The sequence below is a fragment of the Ranitomeya imitator genome, chromosome 8, assembly GCF_032444005.1.
Source record: "Ranitomeya imitator isolate aRanImi1 chromosome 8, aRanImi1.pri, whole genome shotgun sequence".
Classification (NCBI taxonomy): domain Eukaryota; kingdom Metazoa; phylum Chordata; class Amphibia; order Anura; family Dendrobatidae; genus Ranitomeya; species Ranitomeya imitator.
Genome location: NC_091289.1, coordinates 138,722,036 through 138,734,713, shown reverse-complemented (window position 1 = coordinate 138,734,713; position 12,678 = coordinate 138,722,036). Strand labels below are relative to the sequence as shown.

Genomic DNA, 12,678 nt, shown 5'->3' with positions numbered 1-12,678 from the left:
TCTCAGCGGTCACTTTTGCAGCAGGATCAGCTTCATTCAGTCGCCACTGCAATTATTACACCAAAGATTGCAACGTACATTGGTGGAAATACTGATATTTTGATTTTTCCATATCCATCCCGAGTGTACCTGACCTGATTTCCCTCTTTTTGTCAACAGCTTCTAACAGCAAATGGATCCAGCAGCACCCGGAGTGCGGATACAACCTGGTGAACTCCCCGCACCTGAAGCCGGCGTGGCTCCTGGACAGAGCCCTGTGGCATCTGACCTGCAATGTGGCGGATGGAAAGTACGCTGCCCGGGGGCTTCCTGCACTAATTCAGAATGACCAGCAGCTGAATGTACGTCCCAGTGAGCGAAGTGTCACTGCCCGTACAGGTGTTCAGTCCTCAATAGAGTTTTATTTATTGTCTTGTAAAAATCGATAGTCACGAGATGGCCACGGGCTTATGTGATCTCCTAACAGCAACATTGGGAAGGAGCTTTTCTCCTGCCACGCTTGCTGGTGAAGTGCCTCTGTTGATCCTCTCTGATGTCTGGGAAGATGTCACTGTTGCGTTAAATGGAATCTGTCCATAAGATCAACCTCCCATACCACATATATGGTCATGCACATCTTTAAAATCTAAAGCTATCAGCACCTTTATACCTTCTATCTGTTGCTGCATTTCTGAGTAATTACTGTTTTCTGCATATGTAAATGATGCGTTATGTGCTCTGGGCTCTTAAAGAGCCTCTGGCTTCTGAGCTTGAATCTCAACCCAGCACCTGCTTCTTTAGCTTGATTGATATATCCCTGTCTGTGTGACATCAGGCGCCAGAAAGTAAATTAGATTGTGAGCTATCAATCAAGCTGCTGGACAGGGAAACAACTCGGGGAGGCATTGGCTTGATAAGTGCTCTGTCACATCAAGAGCACCTAACACCTCCTTTGCATATGAGTAAAAACGCTGTTTACTCAGTAATGCAGCAACAGATAGAAGATATAAAGGTGCTGATGGATTTACATTTCGAAGACCTGCAATCACGTACAGTATATGCAGTGTGGGAGGAGGGGTTGATATTACTAACAGATTGCCTTTAAGGACTCGTTCATATTACTATATTTTATGATTTCATGCAGTCCACATGCAAAACAGCCAACTGTTGAGCTGAGCAAAATGCTTCTGTGTGAAAAGTAAGTAAAGAAAATTGACCAGTCTATGATTCATTGAACTTGTAAAGTTGCCAAACCTGAAAAATGCGGGGCCCAGGGTCTTTCCAGGTCAGTAGTCCCTAGACCATAAGCTTTCAGCTCTGTGGACTGATTTTCGATGTGGTATGATATAGCGTACATTCCTTGCTTAGTACATAGAGTTTCATGCTCGGTGAAAATGCGGTAGCGTATCCCAGCATGAAATATTGATATATTAGGTGTGGCTTCTAGAATAAGAGTGAGATAAGGAGATTGCATGCAAACACCTCTGCAGCAAAGAGTAGTCACATTGTGCCAAGCAATGGGGCAAACGTGTGTATTGCAGGATGTACACAGACCCCAGCCACATGCGTCCGATCTGCTATGACCCCCTCATCTATGTTATACTTCTTGCAGAATATCCGTGGCATCATATGGGAGGAGATATACCCAAAAATCAAACTCTGGGAGTTTTACCAAGTCAACGTGGCTAAAGCTGTGGAGCAGTTCCGAGCCCTGCTCAGCACTGGTGGTAAGGAGGCCACGTACATTACTTATACAGAGCTAATCCGTACTCAACCACACACCAGAATAGGGGTTGATGTGTTTGTACTTCAGGTGCCCAGAAGCAGGGAACAAAGTCTGATAAAACGCAGTTAGTGATTGTCCAGGACCCAGAATACAGACGTTTCGGAAGCACCGTGGACATGGACACAGCTCTCAGTACTTTCATACCAAACAGGTGGGTGTTGGCTATTTGGGTGGATAGATATCATGCAGATTTATTTTTAGTTTGCCTTTATATTCGTAGACTCATGTGTAACCTATTTGTGATGGCAGTAATGGGCCGGCAGCTATAGAAGAATGCTGCAACTGGTTCCGCAAGAGGCTCGAAGAACTGAATGCTGAGAAGCACCGACAGATGAACTTCCACCATGAGCAGGTCTCTCTAGAAATGTCAGCACGCGCCGTTCAGTTGTTTCGTGATATTAAATGGAACTTGTCATTAGATTCATGCCGCCAGAGAAACCGATCCGGGGAAGTCATTGGACCAGTCGCATCTCTCCCTATAGTCCCCGGCCGGCGTCTTCCGGCTCCGCACCAAGTGTTTGTCAGGCCTCTCCCATGTATGGGAATGCTACAAAAACAGAGAGTCAATTGTCCACCAAAATTAATCGACAAAAAGTTTTTGGAGAATATCAAAAGGAAGTGGCATAAACCATACATTAATAGTAATAAAATCTGTAGTGAAGACTCAGGTGCAAAAGTCACAAGGTCTACACATTTAAGGGTGGCAGTATAAGGGGGCGTTTAATCCGACAGACTGGATGTATTGACCTCAGCAGGAACTTTCCTTCACGGGCTGCACTTTTCGGTTATTTTTTCCTACCTTGTGACATATTAATAAAGGTCTAGAGAAGTAACTGCAGCACAAAACATGGAGATTACAGCTGTATTTACGTGCTGCGGTACATCTGTGCTTAATTACATTCCCATAGGTGGTCTGCTTGGTTAGATTTACTGTCATTCCACTTACACCTAAAACGTGTAGATCTATTGAAGTGTAAAGCTGTGTGGGTATAAATGCTGGATGCCATGAACCAATACAGCAATGCTCATCAACTTCTGCATTATCGTGTACTGTAGATAGAGTTGACCCAAGTTCTTGCAGTTTTACCCATACATTTGACACATTATTACTGCTACTTCCTTACGAGTTTCCTAGTGTGACATATGTTATACAAATGCTCCATGCATCACATCTCAGCAGTCCCTTTCCATTTGTGCTATCGTGGGTATATGGACAGTGAAGAGAGCCAGGCTGCCCCCCTAAGCTTCTCCTTGTAGTGCACGTTTTACATTTTGCTTATGTCTTCTTGCTTTTAGGCAGTGAACTGTATTTTGGGGACCATGACTTATGAACGTTTGGCAAATCAAGGTCCGAAGCTTGGAGCCATAACCAGAAAAGATCCTATTGTCACCAGGTAACGGCGATTAAACGGGATCGTTAGGAATCAGTTGGGGCTCATTCAGACTTCCGATTTTCACATACAAGGGCTATCCCTGTTTTTCATGGATAGCACTCGCACCTGTGATATTCTTTGCGGCATTAGCATCTCTGTGATTTTTCATTTGTCCAATTTTGATCTGGGGATCGGATCAACATTGGCAATGCCAGTCAATGGGTCCTTGAAAAAATCGGATCACGCTTGAATGACATCTGAGTGCAGTCCGATTTTCACGGACTGTCAAAATGGAGATGGTGGAGAAACTTTTTTTTTAATTTCTCCACATACGAGAAAAACGGATGACACTTGGAACGTGATCTGATCAAACTCTGATGAAAGGGTGATCAGAATTATTGGTCCATTTATCTTGCACATGAAAAAGTCAGACGTGTGAATGAGCCCTACGGCTGCGAACTGATATAAAGATTATTCCAGATAATGTAAGCCATATTGAATGGCTCGTTTAAGGGTCAATAATGGCTTTTTTTTAGAATCGCCGCTTCCAATTGATAGCGCTAGAGTTCTAGTCCTCTTCCTCTCTGAAGAGATAATTTGCATATCTAATTTCCCAGAGGAGCTTGCATGGCTTTTAAGTCTCCTCACTCTGACGTGCCAGGCTTGACATATCACCCTAAACAAGGAGAAACATCACCCCTTAGACCCCCATCCCAGATATTATAAAAATGGCTACTATTTTTGCAATCTGAGCAGTAATTTTCCAATGGTCTTAATAATTTTTAATTGATATTAATTATTGAGATATTCTGGTTTTACTGGTGCGTTTCACACTCAGTAAGAATATTGAGGCCATTAATGGTTTTGTTCCATCATTTTCTCTCTGTCTATTCATGTGTCACCGATCCAAAACTTTGCTCCCATCCCTCACAGTACAAGTGTCTTGCTGCCAATCACTACAAAACGTATTATATGTGAGCCACACGATACAAATGGCTTGAAGAGAGTGAGATTAAAAGTTTCGAAAAATATGAGAAAAAATATAAAAATTCAAATAATCCCCTTTTGCTCATGCAAAAATAAAAGCAGTAAAATAAGCATATTTGGTACCGCAGCATCCATAAAAGTCACATTTATGAAAATACAAAATGATTTAACCCATCAGATAAATGCTGCAAACAAAGTAAAATAAAAACGCCAGAATTGCCCACCCACTCAAATACAATAAAAACTTTGTATGTTCTCAAAAATGGTAGCAATAAAAATTACAGATCGTCACAAAAAAACAAGCAAACCCTCAGACCGCTCCATCAACACAAAAATAATAAGCGTATGGGCCTCAGAAAATATTTTATTTATTTATTTCTTTTACAAAGTTCACAATTTTTTTCAAGCCTCTAAAATATTATAAACAAAAAACTATATGGTATCTAAAAGCTGTAAGTTTGGTATTGTCGTAATTGTACGCACCCAGAGAAACATATTGGAAGACGGGAAAGCAAAAACAAAATCAGCAAAACTGTGTCCAAAATGGGGGTATTTAAAGTTGCATAAAAGATGCCGCCAGTGATGCAGCTGATACCTTTCACCACTTACGTTAATGCTGATGAGTGTGTGTTCATGTATATATATTGCCAGTCTCTTCTTACTCTTTCATACACAATGTCCATTTACATTGACTCTATATAATTGGGGAGATCCTTTATTTTGTGGTATCTAAAGTCAGATTTTTTGGGTTCTTTCACTATCCCCTGAAGCGATAGTGTAGTCCAAGCTTTACTGTGAAATTTATTTATTTTTATTTTTTTAGCTATTTCACGTTCCCATTTGGAAAAATGACCCTACAAGAAGAGGAGCCATTCATGCACCAGCCCGACAGAGGATGCTTCTTCATGGCTCACAATGGCTGGGTCATGGGGGATGATCCGCTGCGGAATTTTGCTGGACCAGGTACAGTTCAATTCACTGTGTACTGTAGGCGAGGCGCCGAAATGTCCCGATATGTGAGATGTGGGACATTTTTTTTTTTGCATTAATGACTGAATTGGTATTGGAAATTGGCTGCAGAGTCTAAAGTTGGAATTCTTATTATACTGAAATTGTATGCGATGGTGGAGGGGCGTGTTTGTGGGGAATCCGCACTGAGTATATCGATATTGCCTAATCAGTATTACACATGGCCGCACATATAATACCTGGTAATGATCCTCTCTTTCTAGATTCCAACGTGTACCTGCGCAGAGAGCTGATATGTTGGGGGGACAGCGTGAAGCTGCGGTATGGTGACAAGCCATCGGACTGTCCATATCTGTGGGATCACATGAAGAAATACACAGAAATCACTGCCACTCACTTTCATGGAGTCCGGCTTGACAACTGTCATTCTACCCCTATTCACGTGGCTGAGGTAGGCAAAATGGAAAGCATCAGGTGCGGTGTGTGTGATATGTGAGCGTCAGGGGTGAGTCCTGGTCCATTATGATGTCTTGATTTAATAATTGCAATCCCCCCAAGCTTCTGAGTCAGCAGAATAGTGTCCCAGGCAGCGTGTTCTTTGCTAATAGAATTGCCCCCAATAATGGGAAGCTTACTTTTCCAGCCTAATATTTATGCAGGTTCTCCATACTTTATATTTCTATCTAAAGCGCTGTGTCATGTGTAAAGGAGGGATGTTTAAGGGGGTTTCAAAGGAGAGGTTATTAAAAAGCTTTGTCCCCATTCAGAAATCTTTCTTTCATAGGCTGGGAGGGCTATAAAAATACAGAGTATTACTTACCCCTATCCTCTGGTCTAGCATTATTTCGCCGCCACTGCCCGTTCTCTGCTGTTTGTCTTCAGTGCTTTCATCGTGTGAGTTCAGCAGCGTGTGCTGGGTACATGGGCAGCGCTGCCTAGATCACTGATTGGCTGCAGCGCTGTTTAGGTGACGTGAGCTCTGCAAACAAGCAGCAAAGAACAGGGCAGTGGCAGAGAGATGGTGCCAGACCTGAAGCGGGTGGGTAAGAAAGAAATTGTGGTGTTTTTTATAGACATCATCGCCTATGAAAAGAGATTGTAGTTTTTCAGAAAAGTTTCTGAGTGTGTGTACAAGCTATGTACACGCTTTGGCATATGTCCATTATAAAACATGGCTGCTCATGTAGGAAAATGTCTTTGTTAGCTTCATCAGCCATAGATGAACATCCACACTAGCACGCCATTCACACTGGGGACTTTGTGACCCCTATTCTTATGATTGGCACAGGGGTGCCAGCAGTAAGGCTTTCACCGTTCCTCATTTCTTACCATCCTGTGGATAATTTATTGACGGAATTTAGTCAGAAGATCCCTTTAAGTAAAGTAATCATGTAAGTTGTGATTCACAAGGGAAGACCTGATAATCAAATTTTTTCCTGTAACGTGCCAACTCCATGGTGGTCTGTGTCACAAATAACCAGCCTGGGCCCCCGGACGAAGAGCCTATATATAGTGGAAGGCCCCAAGCAGGGATCCCATTCTGTGACGTCCATATAAACCAATGGGGTGTATGGAGAGGGACTGCCATAGTGGCAGACATGACACAGTGCATGAATATGTGGTCACCACTGATAGTATGAACGAGTGCTTATAAATGTGATCTGCTTCCAGAAGCCATAGGATTCCATTACTCATGTATTAACCCCCTCCCCTCCTGCAGGATGGGTATAGGGAGCACTCTTACGTCTGTATAGTAGCAATGTCAGAGCCGTATAACTTGTGAGCCTCGTCTGTGACGTGTGTGAACAGTGTCATACATAGCACTTTGTGTCTGTAGGAAATGCTGGCCGCAGCCCGGTCAGTCAGGCCCAATCTGTATGTGATTGCTGAGCTCTTCACAGGCAGTGAATATATCGACAATGTGTTTGTCAACCACCTGGGGATAACCAGCCTCATTCGAGGTATCTGCTCGCGGAACTGCTGCTCTGGAGAATGTTAATGCTGCATTCAATTACTAAATGCTGCCGTGTTTTTCTTTTTCTCCCCATAACTCTCTGCTCCTTACCGTTTCCTCGCCTTAATTTCTCACACCTTTCCTTTATTGCGCCGTCTGTGCATGCACCTCCATGTCTACCCTGAACACATCTGTGCCTAGTACTCCACCTCACCCTACTTCTTTTTTTCCCACCACTTCTTCCCTTCATTTCTCATCTTTCTTTTTTTCTGTCGTTCTGTTATTCTTTATATTCTTCCTCATGGTTTCACCTTTTTCTTCTTCTCCTTTCTTTTTTCTCTGATATCCTTTTTCATTTTTCTGTTTTGTATCTCGCCCTTTTTTCTTGTCGGTCTTGATCCTTTGATTCTTGCATGCCCCCTCTCTTGTTCCTCCTGCATTTCCTGCTACTTGTAGTACTTGCTGGATGCTGCTAGGAAGCTGCGCCCGGACTTGTATGTAGTAGCTGAGCTGTTCACTGGGAGTGAGGATCTGGACAATGTGTTTGTTACTAGGCTGGGCATTAGCTCCCTTATACGAGGTAGGCTGCTGGTTTTTGGCATGCATTAATTCTGCTAAGACTTCTGCTTTTCTAACTGGATAATCCAATATGACATATGTAAGCCTGCCGTGTAATTGTTAATACAGAACATAAAATCTGCTCATCTTGTAATGTGTTAGTAAATGATAGACTCCATATACTTACCATAGGATACGCCGTTAAGTACCATCATCTTCTAACACTGACTACACAAGAACCACAAGACTGATTTCATCCCCCCAGATATTGTAATCCGTATAACAGTGCCAACCTGACAGTGTCTGTAGTTTACTTAGCCAAATCCTGCTGACAGGTTCACTTTAAAGGGTGCTGGTTTGGGAGTATTTTAGAGGACACACAAATTATAACTGTAAGACCAGCCATTCCAGAATCCCTGATAACGCACATGGAGCGAGGGGTCTATATTGGTCATTGCTGTTATGCTACATAAGGCTCTGAGCAAATGTGACATAGCCTTAAATCCCCCGTACACATTAGATCGTTCGTCCGACAGCTATCTCCCCAATACGCAGGAACGCTCGGCTCGGCCGAATGCTCCTTTATGAAAGACTCGCCAGACTCCATTGTGATCGACTCCTGGAGAACAAAAGGATCGGCTTTTGGAAATTAACAGGCCGACCCCTTCTCTTCCCCAACATAATGTGTCATAGTACAGTTCAAAGGCCTCGATACACAATTAACAGTCGGCCAACCACGCCGATATCGACGGGTTCGGCTGACTTTAGTCTAATGTGTATTGGCGCCATTAGTGATATTCCCTGTCAGGTGGTATGATCAGACATCTTCTATGTAGAGGGTCCATTGGGATCATAATATACTCCTTTATAGTAGTTTCATTGCTAAGTACAGTAATTTCAGTAATAAGAACATATGTGGAAATTGCGGATTAAACATACATATAATACACAAGAGTATTACAAATTATATCAGCATATCTCTTTACAAGTCATAGCTGTGATAGATATATATAGGTGACACCATAACATCATCATAATGGAGCACACGGCTAAATTCAGAGTCCCTCCACTATGTGCACCAGTCATATAGATGAGCTCGCCCATACGGGCCGCTTCTTATGCATTCACCATCTGTTTGTACATTCTCCATATCTGTCCTATCTCTTTGTGATATGATGTAAGCTACAAGGGTCTTTTCTCCCCAGAGGCCATGAGTGCTTACAACAGCCATGAGGAAGGCCGGCTGGTGTATCGCTATGGTGGGGAACCAGTGGGATCCTTCGTGCAGCCGTCCCTCAGACCGCTGGTTCCTGGAATCGCCCACGCCCTGTTCATGGATGTTACACATGACAACGAGAGTCCCATCACGGTAAGAATCTTCCTATTCATTATTCAGTCATCAGTATATAAAAGACAAAATAGTGGTTGTATGGGACTGAAAGAGAATTGCTCAGCCATGTCTGGTAGTCACTCGTCTGGTTCTGCGTCTGTGTAATCGAGGATGGGCATGCAGGAGCTGGAACAGTGGACTGGAAAGGTTATAGTAGAAGCTTGTTAATATTAAAGATTTTAAACATTATTCTGTTGCTGCAATGTGCAAAATCTACTGTACAAGTATATAGAAACTGTTTGGCAGTATAATGTGGACATTTCATGGCAATTTTTATTAATAACCCATCAGGACTATTTTACTACTCAGACTAGTGTTGAGGCTGTATAGGTCATAGAGTAGAAAGAAAAATGATCCCTGTTTTGCAGTAATCTGATGTGCGTGTATAAAACCATATGTAAATTAGCCTGGAAGTGCATTGTAGGCGTGTTGATGCATTTGGGGTGCACTGCCACTCCCCAGGGCACTTACTTCTGGCTTCAAATTCAATATCATCAGACTCTTCCTTAACAGCGGGCACCTTGCCAGCCATAACCTGCAAGGTTGGAAATATAAATGATGGCAAATGTGTAGCAAATGTAAATCTGTAAGATGTCCCAGTGATGTAACCGCCTCTTGTTTTCCAGCATCGATCTGCTTACGACTCATTGCCCAGTTCAGCCATTGTGTCTATGGCATGCTGTGCCACTGGGAGTTCACGGGGATATGATGAGCTGGTGCCACATCAGGTTGGTTATTACATGACACATCCGAGTAACAGATCTGCATGATAAAGATTGCAGTGAAGAGATACATGGCGCATGGAGGTCCACACAGCGTTGTATTTGATATCTTTTTGTTTCGGTAGTGTTTAGTTTCATAGTTTTTAATATTGAAACATAACATGTTGATCCAGAGGATGGCAAAAACCCCATGGGGCAGACGTTAATAGCGCCATATTAGGCTAAAGATTCCTTCCTCGCTTTACATACGGCAATCAGACTAGTTCCCCGGATCAACGTTCCATCGCAGAATCTAGTGCCCATAACCTGTATTCATCAATAAAGGCATCTAGGCCTCTCCTGATCTTTAGTAGTAAATCCACCATTACATCATGTGGCAGAGGGATCCAGCGTCTCACTGCTCGTACAGAAACGTACTGTCTTCAGCATCCCTGCGACCAGTGAGAGATGTCCACTTTCACGCTTGACTATTAATCTCATGTAACTAAGGATCCTGTGACCCCCCTTTTGACTGCACAGTATCGTATCGGTCATTAATATGGGATACTTTCCCCTGCAGATTTCTGTGGTGTCGGAGGAGAGATTTTACACTAAGTGGAACCCCAGTGTGGCCGTCCCCGGGGCTGGAGAGGTGAATGCTAACAGTGGCATTATATCAGGGAAGAAAGCTTTGAACAGACTCCATCAGGAGCTGGCAGCCCGCGGGTTCATTCAGGTAATGGCACTAACACGCTTTTGGGTTCCTCACCTCATCCAGTATGACAAGTGATGAGCGGATGTGCTCGGATAAGGTGTTATCTGAGCGTGCTCGGGTGATAACCGAGTGTCTTCGGCATGCTCGAACAATATGTTCAAGTCCCCGCGGCTGCATGTCTTGCGGCTTTTCCATATCTGCAACACCTGCAGCCGCAGGGACTTGAACATATTATCCAAGCACGCCCAAGATTTTCGGATAACACTCGAGCATGCTATGATAACACCTTATCCGAGCACAACGCTCATCACTAACCATGACGCATTGAAATGTTTTTCTTCCTTCCCTTTTCCCCACAAGGTTTATGTGGATCAAGTGGATGAGGATATTGTAGCCGTCACCCGTCACTGTCCTCATACACACCAGTCAGTGGTTGCCGTGTCTAGGACGGCCTTTAGAGACCCTAAAACTTCATTCTACAGCAAGGAGGTCCCCCAGATGTGCATTCCAGGTACAGTCCTGTTGTATGACAACGACTAAGACATAACTGCGTCTAGAAATCAGTACAATGGATTTAAAGTAATAAAAATGGCTGTGAAATGAATTGGTTGTGTCAACGTGATAAGAGGGAAAAACCACAAAGTGCTTATAAAACCAATGAATGTATTTGTTATTAAAAATCCTCATTTTCCAAGAGCGGACAGATTTTTAATTGTATAGTTTACTGCTTGTTGCCTATGTTACCGTCCACTTCTGTAGTCTATCAGAGGTGACCAATTCAAGGAGCAGAGTGGTAGAGCTTGTGTCTGGATGGTTGGACACAGCCAGCTTCAATGCCCTGCGCTCCTTAATCCTCTGTTAGCAGCAATAGACAGCGGACAGTTTGGACCGGGGGCCCAACTATGTCACCAGCCCAAACTGTCAGTCATCAGGAGCGCACTTCGAGAAGGCGGGAGAAGGGGAGCGATGTGCTCCTGAAGATTGATCTTCAAGAAAATCCCCCTTTTTGTTAGCTCTGCAGAAGCTTCTGCACTGTCCTGTACATTCATCCCAATGAGATCAACTTTACAAGTATCGAACAGGGACCTAAAGCATTTGGGAAAATGCCACACTCAGGATGCTTATTCTTGGTGCAAAATTGTTTCAACTTCCCAACTTCTCCACCTGCAGTATTTTTGTCTGCTACTTTTCTGATGGACAAGTAATGTGCAATGGCAGGGGGGAGCCTTGCTTCTTTCATAACGATTGACCAGTAAAGAAGAAGAAAATTACCCTTTGGATGACTTTGGAGAGATTTTATGGATGGAAGGAAGTTACTTACCTCTCCGAGAAAGATTTGTCATAGATGGCTTTTTAATTTTATAGCCAAATTATCATAGCGGAGTCATTGTATTGTTTCTTTGTTTGCTTTATGTTTAGTATAAATCATTAGTGTAACATTGTTTCTTTGTGCGAAGGAAAAATCGAGGAGGTAATACTAGAAGCCAGGACGGTGGAGCGGAGCGCAGAGCCGTACAAACAGGACGAGCGCTTCATTAACGGCTTGGCACAGTACACTGTCGAGATCAGGGAACACATTCAGGTAAGAACAGTTGTTGTTTTATTTATTGTAAGGTTCTGTGAAATTCCACTTTAGAGAAAAATAATGAAAGTTTTTTTTTATCCTGCAGCTCGCTGACAGTAAAATAGTCAGACAAGCTGGGGTGGCGACAAAAGGACCCAATGAATATGTCCAAGAAATAGACTTTGAGAACCTGACCCCAGGAAGTGTCATTATATTCAGGTGATAACCTACAGGTTATTTATCTCAGTGTGATGATAATTTCACATCCAGTATCTGGCTACGGGTATACAGCGGCCTGCTACATGGGCAGTCTCCATAAGAACTGCTGGTGTCATGTCATACTTTGTATTTCAATAAGTTTTCAGGATTTGTTCTTCGGCTAGGCCATTAATATCAGATTAGTGGGAGCTTATTCTCACCAGCCACAGAACAGCTATTGGGAGAGATTACTGTGTTTGTGCGCTCTCTGCAGCCTCTGCGATGGTTGCATTGCTCTGTGCATCATCTGCCTAGTAGCCGCTGTGATGGGAATTGCAGCGCAATCCTGTTCACTGTAATAGGACTCGGCATTGCTCAGCACAGTCCCTACCAGGTAGACATTGCCTCTGGATGACGATTTAGAGCCACACGGTTTCTCTAGGACAATGTGAAGCCGGGCACTGATGAGAATCTAGTAGGGGTGCTGCTGTCGGATTTGGGCTG

At 43.4% G+C, this 12,678-nt stretch overlaps 1 protein-coding gene across 5 annotated transcripts in view; it reads left to right on the top strand.

The window, feature by feature from the left end:
- The window catches only part of AGL (amylo-alpha-1,6-glucosidase and 4-alpha-glucanotransferase), an 83,806-nt gene that overhangs the window by 45,210 nt on the left and 25,918 nt on the right, over positions 1-12,678 (top strand). For 3 of the 5 annotated variants that reach the window (XM_069737432.1, XM_069737430.1, XM_069737433.1), the window contains 14 exons: positions 160-341; positions 1,592-1,706; positions 1,793-1,916; positions 2,015-2,117; positions 3,062-3,159; positions 4,949-5,088; positions 5,358-5,545; positions 7,505-7,628; positions 8,812-8,975; positions 9,623-9,724; positions 10,278-10,433; positions 10,773-10,923; positions 11,870-11,994; positions 12,083-12,195. In XM_069737432.1, coding sequence (XP_069593533.1) covers positions 160-341; positions 1,592-1,706; positions 1,793-1,916; positions 2,015-2,117; positions 3,062-3,159; positions 4,949-5,088; positions 5,358-5,545; positions 7,505-7,628; positions 8,812-8,975; positions 9,623-9,724; positions 10,278-10,433; positions 10,773-10,923; positions 11,870-11,994; positions 12,083-12,195 — 1,885 coding nt within the window. Of the gene's footprint in view, positions 1-159; positions 342-1,591; positions 1,707-1,792; positions 1,917-2,014; positions 2,118-3,061; positions 3,160-4,948; positions 5,089-5,357; positions 5,546-6,931; positions 7,056-7,504; positions 7,629-8,811; positions 8,976-9,622; positions 9,725-10,277; positions 10,434-10,772; positions 10,924-11,869; positions 11,995-12,082; positions 12,196-12,678 lie in introns of all 5 variants that reach the window. The other 2 variants (XM_069737434.1, XM_069737435.1) reach the window with 1 other exon arrangement.